This window comes from Doryrhamphus excisus, linkage group LG1 (assembly GCF_037039965.1).
Source record: "Doryrhamphus excisus strain RoL-2023G ecotype Guam linkage group LG1, RoL_Dexc_Guam_v1.1, whole genome shotgun sequence".
NCBI classification, from domain to species: Eukaryota; Metazoa; Chordata; class Actinopteri; order Syngnathiformes; family Syngnathidae; genus Doryrhamphus; species Doryrhamphus excisus.
Window position 1 is genome coordinate 9,916,581 of NC_136357.1, and position 25,060 is coordinate 9,941,640.

Here is a 25,060-nt window from a genome sequence, read left to right on the forward strand (position 1 = left end):
TTAAAGAAAATACTCATTATGCATTCACTCTTCACGCTCTGTGATTGGCCAGTCACACACAGCGCCCACAGACAACAGGGTTTGACTGCCTTTATTGTGCAAGTCTTACCAGGCAAGCATACGTTCATGGCAATTAAAAAAAAAGTCTGCATGCTTCTAGTCTGAGAAAACAAATGCATTTATCATTCAAGTTTTGACACAAACACAGGAAATAGATAACAACCTGCTTTTACAGAGGAAACATTAATAGTACCACTAAATCTGAGTACACAGCACTTATTGCACTTAAAGGAAATGATTAGGAGGCAAATTTACAGCATAAAATCATACGTCACAAGATGTATTTTTTTCAGGCATTAAACATCCTTTATGGACATCACACAGCCAAATCTGCAGCAGACACCAACATAGCAAAAATGTAAGATGAGGAATATTTATTATAATATATTTGATGCCGACCTTTAATAATAATAATAAAAACCAGTCCAGGGTGTACCCCGTCTCTTGCCCGAAGACAGCTGGGATAGGCTCCAGCACCCCCGCAACCCTCGTGAGGAAAAAGCGGTAGAAAATGAATGAATGAATAATAAAAAGTTCTACGGCTGTGAGACAAGCCACAGATGCTCTGAACACACGTGACATGTTATTGGTGGCCCTAACCAAGAAGTTTGGATGTCAGTTACTTTTTCAATGTATGTGGTATTTACCACCCACATTTAAGGTGTGAGTGTCATGTACATGGCTATAAAATGATGCCATTGCTACTTTACCTTTTGGAGGTAAAAAACAATAAGATCTTAATCATATGTACAAAATATCATCGACACTGATTCTTCCTGTGAATAATACTGGAACAATAGTCAATACAAAACTGACAATTGTAGCTTTAAAAATGTAGACAATTCAAAACTTTGGATTCTGGACACAAGGATGTGAGCGGTTCAAGACCAATTTGGGACAATTTGAGTGCATTAGAAATGTGTTATACATTTATTACACATGTTGTTTAGTTTCCTTTCCATCATATGTAGAGAGGAAAACTGGTCATAGCTGCCTAAAGCATAACTGGTACCCGCAGGAGCCTTGGGGAGGGACACTCGATGGGACGGTGGTTAAAACTGAAAAAGTTAAGTGCTTCTTTGGCTATTATTTCAAGCACATAAACCGGAAAAGCTGACCTGACATACAGCAAAGTCAGTATTAATTCAAACCCCTCACTCGATTTAGTGCATGTTTTTGTGCGCTTGTTTGAGCATCTTATTTATTGTTACTTGTGTCCGAACTTTGGGATGTTTTACAAAGTTAAGGCAGATATATATTGCTCATATTTGGATGGCTAGACTCTGTGTTCTGTGTGTGTTATGTGTGTGAGGGTGGGTGTCATGTGGCCCCTTCTGTCTGTCCCATGTTTGTCATTGAGGACGTGGGCTCCTGATCCGTTTCCCTCACACAGATGACAGCATCGCCACTCACATTGATGAGACACTGGGCCTATGTGAGGAACGCAAGCAGGCAGATTACATCTCTGATACCCCCAAAATTGGGACGTTTACATAACTTTAAAAGTGAGTGGGATATGGACCAAAGAAAAATCCATTAGACATCGTAAAGGTTTCATTTGAAAAACCTGGTATTTTTTAAAGGGGTGTGTCCACTTTCCTTAGCTACTGTATGAACATTTCTGACTCTTAATCAAATAATTCGCCATTTTCTTCTGTAAATAAAGTGTGTGTGTTTACCTGATTCTTGTTTGGATTTTCCATTAACACACACTCTTTCATGCTGTAGGACACGACTGCATTACCCCCCAGGGCTGCTACATGGGCTCGAACCATCGCAAACACCTCTGCTATGAATGAATGCAGGAAGCCGCTTACACCACCTTCCTGTAAAGGATAGCATTCATGAGAGTGGATCCACCTTGCAAATGTAAATGCATAATTTAAGTTTTTTTTTAAGTTTTTTTCCGTATTTTAACTGTAATAGATTTTTTTTTATAGTAATTTTTCACAAAAATTGAAAATGACCCTTATTTTATCATGCGCATGTTGACAGATATGTTTCTTGCCATCGTACCTCTCTTAGTGATGTCGTCTCTCTGATGAAGAACATGTTGATGATACCCAAGTATTTAATAATTCGCAGGCCGGGGAGAAAAGAAAGCGGCGTCATCTTCACCACGGTGACCGAACTTCCTCCAAATGAGCAGCGGTTGGAGCGTAGTGAGCGGGAACGACTATCTGCCAGCGGACTGGAGCGGTCCAATGATGAGACTGTGGGTTCACGCAGAAACATCCAAAAGGAGATGACAAAATGATAATGCAAACACCACAACACCTTATAAATAGTGAGAAAACTAAAAAATAAAAATAATAAGAAACATACAGTTTAAAAAGAAATGAGCACGATCATGATGGGCATGTGTGACAAAATCAGCCATCTCTGGTTGTGTGTGTGTACATGTGTATATTACACATGCAGTGATGTAATGGTGTGGTCACCAGACAATAACTTGCCATGCATGACAGGCGGTCGAGGCAAACAGACAAGACAGTTACACAGTGTCTGCAGACAGACACACAGACCTGGGCACAGCTGGGTACGTTTAGGTGTGTTGACTACTGTACAGTGGAAAACATGGGACATTGATTTGTACTCTTTGGACCTGTAAAGGAAGCTTGAGGGATGGAGACAGAGACAGCTGCAGTAATACAAGCTGAGCTGGGAACATAATGCGCTAGCCAGAGTATGAAAGGTCAAATTGACCTTGATGTCACTAAATCATTAAACAAGGTGACATTTATCATGACGCAAGTTAAAAAAAAATTTTTGGTGTCTTAAAAGGTCCCCTATTATGCAAATTGACTACCAGTAATGTGTATATCTAGAGCCTGTTTGAGAACAGGAAATGAGAGAAAAAAATCACCCCCCTTCACTTATTTGCTCTACTTTTAGGAGAAGAGGCACTCATATAGTGACAGGGTTTTCAGACATTATGAAGGAAAAGCTTCCTTCCTCATGGACATGTTGCCATCCCTGACCCACCCCTAGCTAGTGTATATATCCACAACTTAACAAAAGACAACTTTGTATTAAAAGAAAAAAAAATCCAGACAAAAATAAGGCTTCACGACACATCTTAAAATAGCTTCAGCTGTTTTCTTCAGTAAATAGGCTAACTTATTACGATGTTGCTTTTAAAATGTGAGCAAAATGTTAGCATAGTTATGCTAATGTTATATTCCTCCTGCTCCACTACTTAATGTTATGTTGTTGTATTTGATATATGTCATCAATTACAGTGAGACATATAGAGTGTTTTATGTATAGTGTATTCATAAAAAGTACATGATAATGTTTCTTGGAGTCGCATACTCTTTCTGAGACACGAGTGGGCAATCACAGCTCATTAACATTAAATCTACAGACACACAAAACAATGTGTTCCCACTAGAGCCTACTAAAAGTACTATTTTAAACTAAATTTCACTATCAAGGCTAGATTAAGACCACCATACTTTTAAAACACTATAGTGGCATTTCTGACACTTATTTTAAATTGTTGAAAAATACTATAATACGGGGCCGTTAATAAATTATGAAGGTGTTTTGGCCAATACACAGATCCTTCTAATTTTGACACCTGCATTTGAATTTAATGGATTTAAGATCTAGAAAGACAAAAACAATGCATGTGGAAACACACCCTACATCCTGTTAAGTTTTTCACAGTAATCCCAAACTCACACTGCTCATGGGAAGAATCCCTGAGACTTTCACACTCTAGCTAAAAAAGCTGGATTTCATATTCATAATGCTCCACCTCCAGTGGCATGCATGAAGCAATGTATGACTGCTTGTCTGTCAGTGAGTGTGTATGGATGCTAATGTAGTTGTGTGTTCTGTATCATTGCACATGACCAGCAGAGGGTGCTAGAGACTGTGTCTTCCTACTTGTCTTAACTGATCCTCGTCTTATGGTGTGAGCTTTCAGCCTAAGCAGCTCTAGCCAGGTGCTGCATCTGTCTGCAAAGGAACCGTAATCAACGGAGGCAGCTGGAGAGAACACATACAAACACAAACACACACACACACACACACACACACACACGTGCACACACACACACACACAGCCCACACCCAACAACAAGAAAATAACAACACAAAAACAAACAGAAAAACAGAAAAAGAACAAAAATGGATGAGGTCTGGAGCGGTGTGGGATATTTCTGTCCGAGACATAAGGATGAAAATTCACAACTAGAGAGATGTACTGTAGTAGTTTTTGTAGTAGATATGTCAGGTGGGGGGTGGATACATGTGAAGTTGGGATCTTACCTCTGGATGACACAGCGGTACTCCCTGAGACACCTATGGACACATGCATACATACATACATCAAAGTCTGCCTTTGCAATTGATATGAACAATGACACATTGGTTCTCAATCCTAATCTAAAAACACTGTATCTTCGTCAACTAAAGACCACAACACTTTCACACTCTATAACCTCACACCACTGAGGATTTACCTTCCGTTTGCACAATAATCAGCTGATTTTGGCAGAGTTTTGCTGCTGGAGTGAGTAAAGAGACTGTACCTGAGGTGTTAGTGGAGGACAGGGGGAATGCCTGCGAGTGAAACGGGGTGATATCTTAAAATAATGCTACCTGAGATTTTGGATGGTGGCTGAATGTTAGCGGAAGGGGAATCGGCGCAGAGCTCCAGCGGAAATTGCAGCTGCTCTTCAGTCTCACTGCACCCTGAAAAAAACACGCCAAATGTTATTCCAACACGTGCTACAACAAATCAACAACAGTGCTGTGTGTTTGTATTTTCATGTTCCATGCCAATTCTAAAACAAACTCCAAAAAGCTTTTTCATGTCTCGGCATGTACTAGCCTGAAAGTTCTCTAAAAAATGAATGGTGTGCACAGGTACTGCACAATTGCAACCACTGAATCCCCACAAGAGCTCTCACAGATGTCAGTTTCCAAATCAGTAACACATTTTTGGGTGCTCCAAATTTAAACACCATGAGGGATGTACAAATTGGCTACCAGAATAATATCAGTGTAATGACAAACATAAAAAGATATGTATTAGGATCATAATAATAAGATATGAAACTTTTCTTTACCATACTCTTAGTATTAAACAAAAAGTAGACCTGCTCTCGATAAATATCAATACTGACCTTTGACACTGGAGTGTTTCCGGTAATTAAAAAATATTCTAATATTTTTGTTTAGATCTTGAATAATCAATAATATGACACAGTAAGGGCTGCAGGGCGGACGAATGGTTAGCGCACAGGCCACACAGCGAGGAGACCCGAGTTCAATTCCATCTGTGTGGCATTTGCATGTTCTCCCCGTGCATGTGTGGGTTTTCTCCAGGGACTGCGGTTTCCTCCCACATTCCAAAAACATGCTAGGTTAATTGGCGACTCCAAATTGTTCATAGGTATGAATGTGAGTGTGAATGGTTGTTTGTCTATATGTGCCCTGTGATTGGCTGGTGGCCAGTCAGCTTGGATAGGCTCCAGCAACCCCGCGACCCTCGTGAGGCTAAGCAATACAAAATGAATGAATGAATGACACAGTAAAATTACTGTATGAAGTAATAAATCAACTCTGTGCAACACACTAGTGCATTAATGCAACTCTGCAATTAAGAACAGCAATACATGTAATGAGTTATTGTGCTAAATGTCGCTTCTTTCACTCAGGATGACTCGCATGTAAATGTCGCTTCAAGTTAGTTTTGTTCTCAGTGGTAACAATCGCTCCACATGGTTTATCCAAGTGTCAAACGTCAAATGTGTATTGCTGGACAGGGTTACATCAGGAACTATAATGACCTTTCATTTCCACTGATAATTTTAAATACTAACCTTTGGCCACAGGCTTTTCTGCAGGCTTCTCCTGGGTCTGGTCCTTGTCAAATGTCATGGCAACTGCCGTCACAGCAACCTGGGAGGCAGATTGAACAGTGCAGTGAGGGTGAAAGGAGGGGAGAAGAAGGCACAAAGCTAGGAATACAATGAGGACGCTCACCTGTATGAGTTCTTCTTCTGGTACTGCTACAGTGAAGTTGAGATGACAAATACAGCAGGGGATCATAGAGCGCAACTTGAAGTAAAAACTCTGAAATTAACACAGCAAATTAAGTACAGACAGTTCAGTACAAAAGAGGTGATATTGTTTAGCTACTTGTTCTTACCTTCAGTAGGTTCTCACACAGGTCTGTAAAGATCTTGTTCAAGCCTTGATTGGTGAGATTGGCGTTACTCAACCTTAATACTCTCACTGATGTAAACATCTATGAAACAGCAACAAAAATTTACATTTATTTAGAACAACGAGATTCAAAAGATAATAAACATTTTGTTTTGCAGTGAAAAATACACATTTATCAAACATAGTGTTTATTATAGTGGTTCAAGTCTGCCCAGCTTCTGTATTTACAAAAGAGTCAAGTTAATGCATTCTTCAGCAGTCAAACCAGTAAATAGCGATGCCTTTAACGATACAGTACATGACTGTTGGCTATCGGAAGACAGACCTGTACTCCTGAAGTCCAGTTATAAATCCCAGGCATGATCTCAGTGTTGCAGCTGTGAAAGCCTAATGACAAATATAGCAGGCAGGGATTTAACAAACAAAAATGCACAAAATGTACATTAAAGTGCACATAGTCTTGTGCACATACTAGTCTTGTGCACTTTAATGATGATAAAACAGATGACATACCAGAAGGAGGAGGGGCATCCGTGAGAAGAGAGTGAATATCTTCCACAGCATCAGTGTCATCAATCTACAGCAATAAGAAATCTCAGAAATCAGCTAAACTCGCCCTTGAAGCCTAACAATTATTTTTTATAAATGAGAAGCACACACCTCTAGCACAAAAGCATCCTTCTTGCCATGAGAGAGGTCCAGTTCTAGCAGCTCATCTGAGCTTTCCGAGTGGGAGCGGAACAGTCTGGTTCTTTGTCTGGGCTCAGGGATTGGAGAGCCCAGCAGTTCCTCCGTGGGATCCTGTGGTATAAGTGAAGGGAACACAACAGCTGAAGCTGGTAGGACATCAACTTGCAATCATCAACACCACTGCGGCCCCAATCCGTACAGTGTCACGTTAATAACACACCACATGCATACTACCCTCACTCGCATACACCACGACACGCACAACTGGTGTTAATTTGGGGGGTGGGTTGGGGGGGGGGTCTGGAGGAGCAAAAGGTGAGACATTTACACACACCATGAACACATACAGTGTGAATGGGCAGGTAGATTATAAACAAATACAATGGAGTCAACAATGGCTCAGGCCCCCTTCCACTTAACAAGTGACTGAGGTTGATTACACGTCGGCCTGATCCCAAACATCCCCCAGTTAAAAAAGGGCTGTCACACAGAGTTGAGGTGTTGTAGTATTGTGATTAAGAAGAGTCAAGCATTTGTCGAGCATTGCTGTGTCTCACAGCAATCAGTACCATGTTTATGTCGCCGAGCACCTCAGGGTCCAGGGTAAATAATTTCTTCAATGACCAAAGAGAGATAACAGGAGTGAGTTTATCAGGATGTACAGAAGAACATATGAACAGATCACATACTGGATTGCAATGTATGACGAAAGAAGAAGATGGACTGATGGACAGTTAAATCAAATGCAGTTTGTCGTAGTGTGTGTATCCATAATCGCAATAGTTCAACCACTTGTCTCAAACAAAACAATATGCTGTAAGAAAATAATCAAATTAATATTCTGTAAAAAGTGTAAACTCAAAAGGTCAAACATGCTTGCACAATATTTTCACTTAACTGTGATGCAATTGTAAAAATTGCAACAAACCACTCCGATTTAACTTAACAAATGCTAAGGTGTAATGGATAGGTGATTTGTGTTGCATATGTGCTTAACGCATCTCACTTTTTAAGTTAACCACTGTTTACCTCACGGAGCTTCTGTTATATACTCTTTTCTAAAATTATTCTAACAACCCCTCTTCTGGTGTCGTTTGTTGTACAACTTGTAATTGTACGACGTCCTTTTAATTTAAGAGGTTCCACTGTAGGCTGAACATTATGGAAGTAAATGAAATGATTTTTGTGTAGCTGTAACTTTACAAAGCTGCATTACTCTGACATTTTCTCAAATTCAGTTTCAACTGTTCGTAACAACGAGGATCCTTAACCATCCCACTGCATGTGATGTAGCATTTCTAATGGATTGCTTACACCTTGACAGTAAAGAAGTGAGTCACTGGGTGCTGCAAACTAAAATGATTTTAAGATCCACTACAGATATCTTCCATAAAAATGAATGTTCGGCCAATATTATTTATTATTATTAGCTCTTCATGCAGATGTAGTGCATCTCACCGGAGGTGTGATTTGATAGAGTTCTTTGTTCTTTCCTATGGTATCGTTGATCCTTTTCTGAATAGTCAAAATGTGGTGCTCGTTGCTCAAGTCGCCCGGAGTCTTCCCTGCGATCTGAATGCCTCCTGGTGCAGGGAGAGCGGTCAGATACACACCTGTCGCGGACTACACACACACAGACACACATTTTAAACACTTCCATGAGGCAAACATGTAAATCAATGGCTAACATTATTAAATAAAAAAATGTGGACCTACAGCTAGACCCAGCAGCATGTTCTCGCCAACACTGATCTGAATGTGAAGGCCAAACAGAGCGTTCATGTTACGCAGTTTTAGTTTGTTCATCAACTGAGTGTGAAGTTCGTATTCCATAAAAGGAAGCAGGTTGGAGATGGCCGTTGCATTGACTTCCCCCTGGGCTCTCTTTTTCAGGCGGCACAGCCTGGAAACATGCAGTTGCCTGCTTTAATGGATGTACTTCTTACGAGTCTCCATCGAACTGTAAACGCGTTGTACCTGGCCTGAATGAGACATCCTTTCCCTGTGACAGCTGCTTCTAGTGGCAGGTCAATGGTTGTGAACAGAACATCAGGGACCTTGCAAAAACAAGAACAATTATATAGCTGATACTAAATTACGTTTCCCACAAAACAAATTGCATGGGTCAGTGGAAAACAATAATGCACTTGACACCTTTTGTCTTCTGCAGAGGTAACAATAGGTGAGCTGGGCGGGAAAGGGCATGTTGAACTCATCATACGGTATGTGACAGAAGCCACAATTCGGGGAAGGAGGTTCCTCAAACCTGGAAGATGCAATTTGGTGTCATACCACACAAATCATTTCAACTAGTGCCACCTGTGTACTTACACTCACCGGTCACTTCATAAGGTAAACCTGCACAAACTTATGTTGTGATGTTGTAAATGTTGTGAATTTTATTATATTGGGCAGGTGTATCTAATATTGTGGCAGATGAGTGTACATGCCATTCTCTGGCTGGAGACAACCTGTGTTCCGTGCTTCCGATGTCCAAACAGCCTTCGCGCATGTAGCGAGGATTTAAGATGGCTGCTGTACCAGACGCCGACAGGATACACACCTCCTCACTACATTAAGGGAGAAAGAAAGAGTTATATTAACAGTATAGTATATTAACAGACACAATGGACAAAGGTTCAGTGGCTTGCTCACACACAAATAACGCATTTCTTCATAAACTGATCTTCACTCTAAGTGACGCTTTGTCACAATTAGTCATCAGGTCTACTGTGTATCAGCATGATACCTTAATTTTTTTTTTAACTCTGTTCGTCATCACTGAAATCCGGACTGGACTTGGGGGACCAAGTGTTGGTGTACAACACTGCTGATGTGGATGTCATCCAATTTCATAAAAAAAAAAAATCCACACTATCCCTTTAAATAAATTGTGTTTTTTGTTGCAACTGGGTGGCTGTGATTACGTTTACAATGAGTGACACCATCATTATGGACATGCTGTTTGTAAAGCTGATGTTTATGGAGGAGTTTACAAAAAACATTAAAAGAATAAGGGAGTCGGGGAAAAAAACTATTTGATGTCCAGTCACAAAGATATGCTGGTACTATCTGCAGTTGAGTAAATAAACATCCCCTGCTATATGATGGAATAGCTACATTTACAAAATATTTTTTTGCAGAAAACACAGAGCTCTAATGAAGAGGAAGAAATCCATACCAGATGCTGGTGCTCTCGCTGTATCCAACAACAGCGTGACAACCGAGAGCTTTGGCATGTGACTTGATCTCTTGTCGTATCTCCTCCCACCAGGCATCACGGGTCTCCGGCTCATCTGCAAAAAAAAAACATATCATGCCCAATCAAATAACATCCTACATTATTTTTATATTAATTATTGAATGAAACATTAAAAAAAACACTCATTGGACTTAATGTTTCTGTAAAACAACAAGTCGCTATTAAACCTAAGTGTAAATAAAGCACAATCTTGTTAAAAAGAAACAAAACATGCCAATATGATATTTGAGGAATAGCTTCCCAGAGCTCCAGAAAATAAACAGGCAGCAAATACAGTGCAGGTTGTATTTTCTGGTTATTTGTGGAGTACCACTGTTTCAAAGCAGGCCAAAATGAATGATCATTTTGTAAAACAAAGATGATTTATGACAACTTGAATGAAGATGACGATGTTGATGATGAAGGCAAACTCAGTGAAGAGATCACCTCTATTTATGTGTGTCTACAGAAGTTTAAATAAGCATTAATTAATATCTACAATATTTATCTTCATATCAATGGAAGAAATATTTCAGCTAAAACCACATTTCCCATCTGTCTCTTTCACGCTCTCTATTGAAATAAAAGGAGGTATTACAATAACAAAAAGCTGGATGAAAATTATGTCCAATTACGCCTTCATCATGTATGGGTGTGTTTCAATAGTCTCATGAGGCTTTTTTTTCCAGTTTATTTTAAATGTGATTATTCAAAGAGCTTAATTCTTGACAATGTTTGAAATAGCTCCCACAGAATAACAACAAAAAGGAAGCTACACTTGAGTATTGATCCGCACCCTGTGACACTCTGGGAGGGGGCCGGCATGCGGACAGTGGAAGAGAGACTCAGAAAGATGGGAATGTATCTGTGTGGAGTCGGATAAAAAGAATTCAAGATGAAGTGAAGAAATGACAAATGATGACTGATTGTCAGGCATCCGGGCCCATGAGCAGCTTCCTCCAACCAGAAGCAGAATGTCAACACAGGCAAAGGCTAACCAGCGTGCACACTCATGACCATGTGCACGCGCACGGGCAGAGGAGGGCCATATTCATTCACCAGTCTCACATCTTTCCATCCCCGCACGCTTATTTAAAAATTTTCCGAAGTTGTCAAATCAGGTTATGCATCCACCCCTTCCTCATTTCTTTCTTTATGAATACAGCCCGGTGAGTAAGGATTAGGAGTGCACATGCCTGCATGGTCAGTGGCTCTAAGTCACAAAGCCAACCTCCTAAACCTCATCCAGGGGTCTTGGCAGGTTGGAGCGCAATGCAGCTTCAGGGAAAGCGTTAGAACAGTGCCGGGACAACATTAAGGAAGAGCTGCATCGGGATGAGCCGGGTGGGGCAGGGTGAGTGTGGGTTGCAAAAGATTTTACCAGGCCAGGCTGGGTGGGGTGAGCGTACAGCACATGCTCAACTCAGCTCCACACGCACATTCACACAGATAAAAAGAGAGGAGAATGACAGCTCACTGAGTTTTATTGCTTTTGGACAACTGGACCCAACATGGTGTGTATTCACTTCTACATTATGAGAGGCCTCATCCACCTCACTGAGCTGCCAGCACTCCCGTGGGTGAGAGCAGTAAAAGGGGGGAAATACCTGCCGTGACACTATTCCAGTCAAGCAGTTTGTATGAGCGCGTGTTACCCAAGGCTGGGCCAGAACACACCGTTAGTACAGAAAAGAGAGAGAGAGAGAGAAACAGAGAAGAAGAGACAGTCTAACACACAACAGCAGCACTCCATGTACACGAGACAATAAAAGACAGAGCTAGGTCACAGGGCATCTAATGCAAAATTAACAACAATCTCAAAGTTGACAAGCCAAAGAGAAGAAGTACACTTTTCGCCTGCAGTTACAAACGGGACAGTCGCTTATTTTTCCTAATTTCACTTCAAGCAGAGCTGTAAATGACAGTAAATGGGACAATTCTGAACTAAGTGTACATTCACACTGCAGGGTTTGATGCACAATACGGATATTTTGTTTACATTTATGCGGTTGTTCACATTACTACACAAATCCGACATGTTAATATGAACGCAACATTGCTGCAGTGTGAGCAATTGTGATGTGCAATACCATTGATTTCATTTCTGAGCCGATACTGGGTAAAAATGTAGGTTAGTATCATGATATCGATCCGATTCTATGTGAAAGTCACCTAATGTGTTTGGTAAATTTTAAAGAGTCGTGTACAGTATTTTAAACCATAGAATAAAGTGTACAAGACATCATAGTCATTTATTGATTATATTATACTACTATTTTACTATTTTGATTTCAGAATAGACTTTAGACCATTGTAAGAGCTGGTATCAAAGTATCGATACTTCAATATCGATCAACTCATTACTAGCCATTTCAAGGATTTTATGCAAAGTGAGCCAATACCAAACGACTCCGTGTACTAGATTAAGAAAAAAAGGGGTGAAAATTAGGGCGGTGGCAGTTTGGCGACAATTAGCTGCCGTGTCTGTTCCAAGCTACGTGTGGGTGGCAGGAGTGCTGAGACATGACGAGAGCCGTTATGCTAACCTTTCAAAAATGATGAACATTGCCTACATCGGTGAGTACCTTTATCCAAGTTTTGCACAATAAACCACACCTTTTCATGACTGCCTACATCAGTGAGTGCATTTTAAAGTCTTGGTAGGCATGGCAATACACACCTCTTGGTGACATATAGGTCGGATATACGTATGCAACCTGTTCATACTGCAGTTGCATCGCATACATTTTGGATTTATATTGGAATGAAGCCTGAATTGTGCTGTTCACAATGATATGAAAAAAATCAGATACAGGTCGCATATGAGCAAAGAAATTGGAATTGACCTGCAGTGTGAACATAGCCTATTGCACACATGTTTAAAAACACAACTACTTGCAAATAATGAAGTTACAAAGTGAACAAATGATGTGTATTGTAAATTCTGATTAACCCTACTACTGAACTTAGTGCCGGGTAACTTGATTCCACAAGATGGCAGTAGCTGAATTTGAAGTATAATGAGTAGTCAGCATAAAGCAGCTTTATTTACCCCTGTGTGCAATGTTGGTTGTGCTACTCATCTGCTCATGTTAAACGCATGCATGTTACACTTGCTGTGCTTTTGTTTACAATGAACTTATGAGTGTGTTCATGCTGGCTGAGCAGTTTGCTGCAATTACAACATTGGTTCTGTTGATATGTTGTGCAACATATATTACCATGTGGTCAAAAGAGCTATGGTCTTCCTTTACGCTTTTTCTTGCACACTACATTATTATTAACAGAAAAATCAGTACGTCTTGCAAATTCTGTTGATGCAACACATCATTGGATAATTTGTGCAATATTTCAGATAACACTTTTCTAATGGGATGTCAGCTTCTGCAAATATTGCTAGAAAATCCTCAAACTGTAATATCTGCGCTGCTGATGCAATTCCAATCAAAAACACAACATGGTGTAAACACACTCATACAGCCTGAGCTGCGTACACACTGCCACACTAGCATGCTCTGCTAAACTAAGCTAACCCAGTCAGCTTCCTCTCACGCTTGGTGAAGGTTAGTATGTTTCAGAGTTTTCAACATGTTTAGTTTGATAAGGGGCGTGGTAGTTTTTGTGAGGAGATGACACCACATTTGAGTGGTCCATGGAGGAAGTATTTCCCCACACAAACGTTCCTTCTACCCAGTTTTACTCATGTACCCAGTAGTTGGCCAATTCCAAGTAAATTATAAGGCCCTAGTAAATACCCCTCCCCCAAATATAAATAGAGCATTTGTGAGAATTATTGCCTTCAAACAATTCTAACTACAAGTTAAAGTTCACAATCATAAATATTTATACATTATACAGGAAATTACACATTTGTCCTAATCCAGCCATTAGTATGGGATCATACGATCACAGGAGTGATATAAAGAAATATAAGAAAATCAATAATAAAAATTATATACCAATATCAATATTCTTTTTTCCATTTTGTCATTTTAACAATACTCTATTTACACAGTTATGTATTTTTGTGTACTCAATTTCAAAGCCAGTTTGTTTAACATGCTCTGGTTAACAGTTACATGTTCATTCAAACACAACAGGGCGCATCTATGACATGGCATGTCATGACATGACATGAACACTTGACATTCATTTCCCTACTGGTGAAAACAAAAGATTCCAAAATATGTCTTTAAATTAAAACAGTGCAATTTACCTTTTTAAAATTCAATTCAATTACGTATACATTGCAATGTTAGCAGGAATCGTGTGATCACATATCAATTAGTCAACCTGGGTCATTCCTTCGCTGTGGGAATGTATAGATTTGTTATTATTGTCTTCATATAGCCATACTTTTAATGTTTGGCACTCCTGTGATTCCATATAGTAGAAATAAACACACTGTTGATTAAAAGGTCTATTGGTCTTATTGACATAACAAATGACCAAGTAAACTGCCACGAGAATTATTTTAGAATTTGGACCCAAATACATCCACTGGACACCTTTAGGTCACTGTTAGGTATAATAGACAATTCAGTTGCTCACTGCAATGTCGGCTGCAGCCAAAAACATCAGACAGAAGCAGCAGCAGCAGCAGGCAGCTAATGGCAGCCATGCACCACTCGAGCACCTCAACTGCACCAATCATCACACACTCATTAAAATGGCAGGCAAACACACAAACTGAGTTATCACATGGCCAGAGCTAACAAATTGTTATACAACAACCCACAAGGTGAAAGTTGCCAAATTGAACATGGGGTGCTCATCTTTGCCGTCTGTACAATATAATGCTTCCAATTAAACAGCAGCAGAAACACCTTTTACCTGTTTAGGATTAATGAAGCATGTTAATTTAGAGATGAATAGATAAGCGATTCAACAACATCGAGACCAGATATTGACTCGATAAGCCCATTTAGTTCCTGCAGATATTTGACAAGCTACAACAGGGACATTGTTGTGTTCATGAACTCACCAGGGTTGTGTATGCGGTCTAGTAGTTTGACTGAGCGAGCGCTGACCACTCCACCAACATGGACAAGAAACCCAGGTGGGAAAGACGTCAATGTGAAGAAGGGAAATTCCTGGACACAGACACACACAAAAAAACAAAATCAGCCTGGTCACTTCCCAGCAGAGGAAAACATATTTACTTTGAACCAAATCCAAAACTCTCATTAGATCCAATAGAATGGCTGTTTATCTTCGCAAAGGCACAACTTTGCTAGCAATAATGTAAGATCTAGTCAGGTTTCAGATGTGACAAATTCATCACATCTGAAATTTGACATCCAAAGCTACTCATCTTCTCTGAGAAAAAAGACCAAAAACTAAATGGGTAAAAACACAGAGGGTGGAAACCTACATCACTGGATGAATCCATTTAGTTTAGGAACGTGCCAACATGCAACAAGTGGTGTACTGCCCCCCATGCAAATTCCCCACTTGCTTCATTCTTTGTCCACCCTCAAGAACATTTCAGATACATCCTAAAGGAACGATAATAAAAGGCTAATAAAAGTGCATCTAAAATACTGCGCATTGCTAAGTCATTGATGAATTCATTCAATTTAAAATCAATGTACAGTGCAACTTCTAAATTGAACAATTTCTAACATTGCTTCTAAATGCATTATTAGATTTGCAGTGTTCCCTCCGTCATTCATGCGTCTTTGTGCTTCAAGAGGATCACTGATCCTCTTTATCCAATCGGCAAATCCATGCTTTTGGTTACAACAATAGTTTGAAATACCAGAGCATCTATCAAGTCACGATTGAAGTGATGATCATAATAAAAATAAAACATGGAGGTGCATGTCTGGGAAAATAGGATTTGGACAGCAATTAATGATCTATTATCCTAAAATCCATTCTACAAAATGGACACTACTCCGACTGAAAGGTCCTCCCCATTCTGAGCTGACAGGCAAGAATGAGATGATGATAATGTGAGCGTGCTCATTCCTGTTTGGAGACAAAGCTTGCAGGGAAAAGTGTTCAAGAAGGAAAGGAGGAAAAAATCGACAGGGGATTTCAAAAGGGAGTCACACACCCTTTCAAACCTGAAGACCACACAACTTCCTTTGCAGCCGTCCAGCTGTGTGTGTGCTTTCAGAGCAAAGTAAAGGTCCCACAAGTAGCTTGCGACTCTGATCTCCTCACACACACAGCAAGCAGGGGACAGGTTTGGAATGGTGGTGGTGGTGGTGGTGGTGGCCATCAACTGGTCAGTGTGTTATGGGAGGTATGGATATAAAAATAAAGTGACAGACGCGACATACCCTGGCGTTTAACAATAACCCCGAGGAGGAGGCGCCCTGCGTAGGTAGCACAAGTAGTCGAGAGGACAGAAAAGGGAACATGGTTTGTATTTGTACAGACCCACTTCCATTTCCAAAACATTTCTCACACTGGCTAATTGTTTGGCATACATCTCATGCTAACACTCAGCATGTTCTAGCAGCAAATGTGAGTATGTTAAGTCAAACTTTTAATTTGTGTTTCCACCTGTATTTGTGAGTGTGACAAGTCACCCTACCCTCTGCTCGAGGGCTGTCTGTGTCTGCTGTCTCAGCAGAGTCTTCAGGGGTCCCGCTTCCTTGCCGGCACTGCCCCCACTGCCCATTCCTGGTCACACAGAAGACATTCAGGCATCACTTGTTGCATGCAGGGGAGAGGAGTCATTAATAACAATGGACAAGTCCAAGCAATTGTGTTAAATATACAAGACTGAGGATACCAGCTCCGTGTTCACTCTCATACCAGCCTTCACAATTTCTTCACATTACCAGGCAAAAGGTTAGGAGGAACAAACACCACGCTGCATGCTGGTATAATACTCCCCTCGTTTGTTTCATATGCAACTGAAATGTTAGCGCTTGCTGAGTTAATGGTGAGTGTGCAGTTATTTATGCACATAGACAAGATGACCGTTACGTCAGTCACTCGCACTTTGCTGTTATTGAGGTCCAGTGATGTGACAAATAACACAGCAGCCAAGCTGTACCCGAGGCTGCCAGTAGGAAGTCCTCTGTGAAGGACACGCTCTTTCTCAGCAAAGCAGAGTCTGAGTGGGTGGAGGTGGGTGGTGGTAAGGCAGTGGCTCTGGGGACACATCCAGAACCACCGCCCAATGAGCCAGAGCCAGAGAAAGACAGACTGTCCGTGGAGAGAACTGGCGAGCTCGGGCAGAGGAAGATGCCGGGCCTGTGTCTCACAGGCTTGGGCACTTCTAACCAGCAGAAAGTCAGATTGAAAGTGTTTAAAGAAGGGATACTGCAGAAATATTCTGGTAAAAATATTCATAAATAAAAAAAAAAGTAGAGAAATAGGAGGACGGTAGGCTCCCTCCTGACTTGTATGTAACATATGTTGCTTTTCTACTGCATAGTACCGGCTTTGTCCAGTTGCTTACCCACAAAAGTCAAAGTGAGAAAATCACAGTGCATCAGTCACATAAAAAAACAGATATGCCATAACAAATGTAGCTCAACTTCTTATTGTCATGTTGTTCTTAAAGTCACAAAGAAGTTTGCTGAAACAACAGCGCCTCTGCTGGTTGTAGCCAAGTAGTACTTTGAATTGAGCCTCAATTGCTTTAATTACTACAATGAATTCCAACAAATTATCTATTAATCATCAAGTATGCATATCTTTGTGGTCGATGATATACCAGGTAGTATAGAATCAGATGGCAGTATCTGCCTTTACAGTATAGTATCTGTTTTGGACATTGGAAAAGCAGCAAATGTGTACTATGAAGTGGAAAAAGAGCAACAGTTATGGATATTTAAGATGAGTTTAATTATAATCTATTTCTAACCATAATAATTGCTGCTAAAGAACCCAAGATCAATAACAGCCCCATATAAGACACTGTGCTTCAGGGAAAGAACTAATGGATATGAAGCTTATGTGTCTTCATCATTATAAGCACGCAATCAGAACATTATCTCAAGCTAATGAAGAAGACACCATGACACAGAACAGAAAACGGACCTCATGACAAAATAATATGACATGAATACTAAAAAAAATTATAATAATCATAAGAATAAATCCAATAAAAAAACACCAGAGAAGCACCTCAGTGTAGTGTTGGAGGAGGGCTGGATGGGAAAGGTAGGCGTATGCAGGGGTGGGGGGGCCTCATGTGCTTACCCGTCTTGGGCGTCAAACTGAGGTCTGTGTCTGATGATGAGGACTGGCGGCTGCATGGCTTGGAAGGAGAGAAGGGGGGAGGAGAGGAAGAGGAGGTGGGGAGGGCTCTGAAAGGGGTAGGCGGGCCGGATGACAAGGGTAGGTCCTCACCAAATACCGGCCTGGCAGGAGAATATATATACACACATATCAGTCATAACTTCACCCCGTGGGTGTGTGTGTGTGTCATTTGTATGTGTGAGTAAACATTTCAAATGAGAAGGCTACTTTTGTTATGTGTTATGCTATGTTTGATTTGCGGGAGGTGTGTTTGAGGTGCTACATATGGCTGGAGAATGAAAAAAAAGCAAGCGCAAAAAGCATAAAAGAAAAAGATCAAGAAACACAAACATACAGGAACAAAAGCACATAGAGAACTAAAGAGAAGCAACAAAACAAAAGTAGGTCAAATCCAAACAGAGGACAACTGAAGCATGTGTCCCAGTGGAGTGAAGCACAGGTCACATGACCATCAAGAGGCTTCAGAGACTCACCAAGACTCTTTTTGCAGCAACCATGTACTCCCAGACACTTAAGGCTAATAAGGTTCAATGACTGTATCAATATGTTGCAAATGAGTTCCAGCCTGGTTTAGATGCAGCAACATTAGGTGCACCAACCTCTTAGACAGTGTCCACTAGTGATCCCCGACGTTGTTGCAAGATAGCTAAACCTGACTGGGACTTTCATTTGCCCACCCTTCATGGCCCATTTGGCAGGAGGAGAGATCTGAAGCTGGTATCTAGTCTTTAGATGTTATCTTGTCTTCATACAGTATCTCACAAAAGGGAGCATTTTATTACAGTTCACCTTCTCAAGGGAAAACAAAACATGGATATACTTAAGAGTAGTAAGTGTAGAGCTTGTATTGCAGTACATATTTGCTATCCACTGAAAATGACTTAAACAGCCTTTGCCATTGGAATATACTGTTAAACACAAAAACCTTTATGCAATGCAATTTTATGCAATGAGAATGAAATGAGAATGAAATCCTGTCATTGTGAGGAGAAGGTATGTTTGTGTAGGGATGTATTTACCCAGCGGACCACTCTATCACAAAAACCGGTGAAAGTTTGCGAAAAAAAACATTGAAATTCCTTTCTTACTGAACTAGTTAGTTTAGCAAAGTATGCTAGTGTTAGGGTTTTTTTTTTTTTTTGCAACTTAGGCTGTTAAAGTGTGTTCATATTGTGTTAACAAAATAATTTTAGGCTGCCCGTGAAGGATGTGCAAATCAGGACAAGGGGCACCTTTATTCTTGCACCCAGCTTGTTTTCATTATCAGCAGACATTCTCAACACACACACACGACACACTTCCAAACTTCAAAATAAGAGTGCTGTTTGACACGTCCTGTGTAATTGTGTAAACAAATAAGGGTATCATAAAAAAAATAAAATAAAAAATAATGAAAATGTTATTTACTGAACACAATTAATTTCTGTATATTTGTATACAAGTGTAAAAATCCATTATTAATAAAATTAAATAATCCATTATTATTTTTATTTTTATCTTTCCTTCCTTACATTGTTACTAGGGCTGAACAAGCAACCTATGAGTATGTACATAATTAAACAATGCCAGTGTGGGCAGGACCATCATTCATTATGATTCCAGTAAATTTTGATAAAAAAAAAAAATTGGGTTATTTTTTTCACGTCCCCAAGGAACAGAACAGAAATTTGATGTAAAACTACTTATTTTAAATGGAAATTTTACTGGAAGAATTTACACAATGCAACATGTATTTCAGTCATGGCACTGTTAGCACATTTGATAAACTCTTTCAACAACGAGTGTTATAAATCCCCAACATTTTTATGACACATATACCGGTCTTTGTTTTTGGGGAACTTGATAAATGACAAATCTGGTCTGTTGGACTGTCTATTAGAGCAATTAATAGCTGAGCAGTGTTTCTGAATTCTGCTCACCGTCATGGCGGCCAAACCCACATAGGGCACAATATGAAAGTGGATGCCGAGTCAGCACTCCTGTTTTACCTCTAGACTCCTGTGGTGTATTTTTGGGCCACGTTTGTAATAAAAAAATGAACGGTTTGCCATGTTGCAACATGGTCGCAACATATAGCGACCATGTTGCCTCTATAAATGAGGTGAGTTATGAAACAGAACTGGTGGTCGCAGGTGCTTGAAAGCACTCTGCAATTAAAGGTGCAGACAAATCTATATGGGTTGATCTGACAAATCTTAAAGTAGTACATAAAGTTGATCAAATGTAGAATTACTACAGTTTCTGTTTGTACATCAACAAGTAGCAAGCAGCTGTTAAACTCAGATGGGCAAAACACCCCTATGTCACTTGCTGATGCTGGGTACACCAAGGTACGTTCGACTGCAGGGTTTAAAGTGCACCCAAAGCACTTAATATGCGCCTCCAAAAATGCCTCGCTTAGGCTTCTGGCTGCCCTGTTCTTGTGATACAGCTTTTCTCCAAACGAGAAATCTCATCACGTTTTTAATCTTGCAACCTTAGTGCTCACACTACATATTGACACAAATTGGACATGTTCACTATGCGACGTACCTGCTTGTGTTGCCAGCTGGATACTAAATGTATAGACTACTGCTATACAAGCTGTACACTGATTAATCTCTAATATATCCACTTTTCATGTATTGCCCATTGAGAAGATATAATAAAATGTTTGCTCAAGTGTTAACATCGAGTATCCCTAAGTTTACATCCTTCCCTGCCTCTGCATACCAGAGAAGATGAGTGTGGGAACAGAGACAGAGAAGTTCTGCGACAGTCTCTGGGCGCTGCACACCGAATGCACGGGGCTGTTGTGGGTCGAGCGGCATCCATGGGTTAAGGGAGACCTGTGCCAATCAGCACGGACACAGAGAGAGGGAGAGAGAGGCGCCCGGTTGTTGGTCACACAGTAAGAATTGTGTCAGTCCCAGTGCAGCCAGAGAGGAAGAAATAAAGATAGGCACACAACAATGTACTACACAACATTGGCATTAAAGTGAAAAAGTGCGAGCAAAGAAATGGTTTGTTTTTAATAGTCTCTCTGCAAGCCAAGTGAGACATCTCACTAGCACATGAACATGCACGCCAGGGATGTAAACAAACCAGGGCTAAAATTACACTGACAAGACCCAAGGAGGTACAGTGTTATTCTTTGTAGGTATCCACTGCAACCATTTGCTTATTGGTCTTTTTCCATCAACACAGATGCATGTTGTGCATGCATGTTTCTGAAGTGTTTCCATCCCTGACACACAAAAACACACAAGTATGCCAACGCAGTGCAGCAGCAGACCACAGGGATCAGAACTTGCTAGCTACATATTCACTATTAAGAGGCAGCACTAGACCATGCAGAGAGCAGCAAGCCATGCAAGAGCAGACAAGTGAAGGTGGGTGAAAATGGTAGTGTGTGTGTATGTGTGTACTGTACATGTGTGTCTCAGGATGCTGTGTGCTCGTAGTTTCAAGATGCAATACAGGTGACAAAAAAGATAATGAACAAATACTGAGACACACACACACACACACAGGAGAAAAGATTACATAGACATTTTGCCCAAACGCTCTCCCTCTCATGCCAACTATCATTTGCACCTCCTCCATTCTCAAACACACATAATAGTCATGCTCTTTTCCTACTCACTCCTTTCCATCCTTAGAAGGGGAATTGCAGGCATTGGAGGCAGGAGCTGTGTGAGGGTGCATGTGTGTGGTGGTGATGGTGGTGGTGGTGGTGATGCTGCCAGTGCCTCCAGAGCTGAGTTTATCCAGTGTGCAGGCGGTACCTATGGCCCGTACCACCAAGCCAGACTCTCCTTCCAGATCAAAACACTGCGAGTAGCCCACCACAGCATTCCCCCCCATCTCTAGTACTTTTAGGCCTATCTTCCTCTGCAACTCTCCTAGACAGACAGAGACATGTTAATAACAATAGAATGGAGAAAACATTTCATTTCATATTATTTATTTTCCTACCAGACATAAGAGAGATGAGCCTCTGGCGAGCTTCGTTGGAGGCTCGAGGAGTTCTGATACGGTCAATCCACTGATACTCAGGATCTTCATTCACCACTAGTTCCTCCACAAAGCCATGAACCATCGCAGCCCGGTAATAGCGAGGAATGGATGTGGCTGCCATGCAGAAGTGACAGGAATGCACATTTAAGGTTGTCCTATATTTTGGACTGTGTATCTTTCTCCCTTTTATGAAAACAAATATCAGGCTTACTGAATATACTTACTGAATATAGTGAAAATAAAAAAGTAATTCTGAGTTAACCACGGGCAAAAATGCGATTAATCAAATATTTTAATTGATTGAGAGCCCTAGTTTTAACATCCATCCATCTTCTATGCCGCTTATCCTCACTAGGTTCGAGGGTATGCTGGAGCCTATCCCACTGTCTTTGGGCGGGAAGTGGGGTACAACCTGGACTGGTTGCCAGCCAATCACAGTAGTTTTAATATTAACAGAGGTTAACTTTTTTTAACCTATGGATTGCCTGTGCTGTGAATAATGGTTTTATGATGTTTGTCAAACTCACTGCAGAAGAACTTGACTCCACACGATGATTGTCTAAAGCGGTTCAAGTCATTGAAGAGCTCCACTTTGACGAGGACATTAATCTCCCCACGGATACCTAACAACAAATAACACAAAAGGTGGATGGTGATGATAAGTGATAGTAAAATCTAGAACAACACTCATGTGCCATTGAAGAACGTAGAGTTGATTCAAGTACCATGGATAGTATCATAGATGGGAAACCAGCCGGAGATGACAGAGGCGGCCTCACTGCACAGCAGCGGGTCAATGTCGATGTAGACCTTCCCTATGGCATCGTTTGCACTGTAAGTGTCGTGGTCCAATACTGTGATCTGCAATGGCTCATCCTGTAGGTCCTCATCGTCAACCTACATAGCCACACAAACAGCATACATGTCATACAAAGTCATGATGACAAATAGAAAGGTTAAAAGGTGCTTGACTTTGCAAAATTGACTTTTTAAACTATGTGATAATACTAGAGATGCCCTACAGAGATCTTTACTGACCTTCTGACTGTGATGCCAATATGCTAATCACTTGCTACCGCGCGGCTTTGGGTGCACCTGTCACTCCTTATTGTTGCGTTGTTGTATGCGATATACACATGTGATTACACTGGATATGTGCAATGTCACAGTGTATACAGTATGTCAAAATTGGATAAAATGCGCAATAGTGCTTTTTAAAGCCACACACTGTCAAAGACAGGTGTGGCCAAATACTATATTCAATAATTTGCACATGAAGCTTTGTTGCCTACAGGTAGAGGTTTTGACACACCTCCACTATCAGGTGGATCCGCTAAAAATAAATGGCATCAATTGTAGTACATCAGTCGTTTTACCTCAAATTTGAACCATTCTGAGTTCCACTGTGGATTAAGGGATTTGGGGTATACATCTGTTTTGAATGTTGTGTTTCCAAACTTGACCTGCAAAGAAAGTGAAGTGTATGGATTATAAATAATTGTAGTGCAACAGAGGAAAACAAACATCACAGTAAACAGTTCCTTACCTCTACAAAAGCATCTGTAAGGTCACTTGCTCTGTCCATGACAGGCAAGTGGCGCCCAGCTACAATTTTGGCTTTTAGTTTTCCAGGCATGATTCAAATTTAGGTTGATCTGTGAACAAATAACGTTAACATTAGAATACATATATATAAGTGGTTAATCTATACACGACACCTGCTGTAAGTCCATTCTGCTTTCAGACGATCAGTGAAGTGAGCCAACCACTTGACTCACATGTGTTTTTGACAAGCGCTCACTAGCTTTGCAGGAAGACAACGCGAATATTTCATCGTGTAGCTATGATAATGAGTATCGATTCACTTTTAAGCCATTTGTTGAAGGATTTTTTTACGATAGTACGTTATTGCCAGATAGCTTGGTTGTTAGCTAGCAATGCTAGCTAGTAAAGCTACTTATCTCCTACCTGATCGGCCATGTTATGCAGTGCCATAACATACAACAAACGCCGTCAAACTGCTCACTGTGTCAATTGTGCTACAATTACCTGTGCAACCTTACCTGTGCAACAACATCAACAATCAGCTGTCAGAGCCGCAGCAGGCTCCTCTCACTCGGACATTGTTGCTGACAGCCAACCGCTCTCCTGACCGCAGTGTTCGTCGTTCTCCCATAACACGAGGCGTTTAAGTCCCTGATACAGCACAGCAGAATGGCGCTGAGGTTAAAAATAAAGATACCCGCTAATAAGACGTAAAATAGACAATGTCGGTGCTATTGTTCTGACGTTATTTCCTCGCTAATTGATTAAACCCGTAAGTGGGACAACAACAGCTAGCATGCTAGACCCCATGATGAATGAGGTTCGGACAGTGTTGCACTGTTGCCAACACCTCAGTAAGAACATCAGCTATTGGCTGTCCTTGAAGTCGCTAGAATTCGTCGGATGACGTCATTGGCTAATTTGCATATTGTTTGCATATGTAAGCAATGCCAACGCTAATCGTTTGTATTTATGGTGAGAGGGAAAAGTTATAATTTTCAAATAGCAACCGAAAGTTTTGTGTCAAGGTAACATAATGGTATAAATTCTTCAGTTTTTATTATAGTTTGCATGTCATCACTTTAAATAAATATTCATGTATTGCAATTGATA

General features: G+C 40.7%; 1 protein-coding gene across 17 annotated transcripts; it reads right to left on the reverse strand.

The window, feature by feature from the left end:
* Positions 1 to 75: 75 nt before the first annotated feature.
* Positions 76 to 24,789, reverse strand: c2cd5 (C2 calcium dependent domain containing 5). Of its 17 annotated transcripts, none has more exons than XM_078789779.1 (32): positions 24,466 to 24,789; positions 23,949 to 24,057; positions 23,779 to 23,865; positions 23,128 to 23,299; positions 22,930 to 23,025; positions 22,361 to 22,516; positions 22,029 to 22,287; positions 18,344 to 18,504; positions 16,722 to 16,810; positions 16,465 to 16,500; positions 15,159 to 15,267; positions 11,782 to 11,835; positions 10,115 to 10,229; positions 9,405 to 9,503; positions 9,088 to 9,199; positions 8,911 to 8,990; positions 8,650 to 8,836; positions 8,392 to 8,556; positions 7,503 to 7,547; positions 6,904 to 7,044; positions 6,757 to 6,820; positions 6,569 to 6,630; positions 6,227 to 6,325; positions 6,061 to 6,150; positions 5,898 to 5,976; positions 4,672 to 4,764; positions 4,533 to 4,595; positions 4,339 to 4,371; positions 3,955 to 4,026; positions 2,077 to 2,273; positions 1,740 to 1,886; positions 76 to 1,491 (listed from the first exon to the last, which is right to left on the reverse strand). In XM_078789779.1, exons 2-32 carry the CDS (start codon positions 24,036 to 24,038, stop codon positions 1,381 to 1,383), a joined length of 3,363 nt encoding a protein of 1,120 aa, XP_078645905.1. In that variant the 5' UTR covers positions 24,039 to 24,057; positions 24,466 to 24,789; the 3' UTR covers positions 76 to 1,380. The 17 variants fall into 17 exon arrangements, with proteins under 17 accessions (XP_078645905.1, XP_057931783.2, XP_078645912.1 ...); XM_058075800.2 differs by having other exon boundaries at positions 3,955 to 4,056; XM_078789786.1 differs by lacking the exon at positions 18,344 to 18,504 and adding an exon at positions 21,116 to 21,231 and having other exon boundaries at positions 3,955 to 4,056.
* Positions 24,790 to 25,060: the final 271 nt, after the last annotated feature.

Excerpts from the sequence above, each read along its gene's own strand:
- c2cd5 (XM_058075800.2), bottom strand. The coding sequence starts at position 24,038 with ATGCCTGGAAAACTAAAAGCCAAAATTGTAGCTGGGCGCCACTTGCCT. Across the intron at positions 23,866-23,948 it reads TTACAGATGCTTTTGTAGAG|GTCAAGTTTGGAAACACAAC; the intron begins GTAAGGAACTGT and ends CTTTCTTTGCAG. Across the intron at positions 6,821-6,903 it reads AGGATGCTTTTGTGCTAGAG|ATTGATGACACTGATGCTGT; the intron begins GTGTGTGCTTCT and ends TTATTGCTGTAG.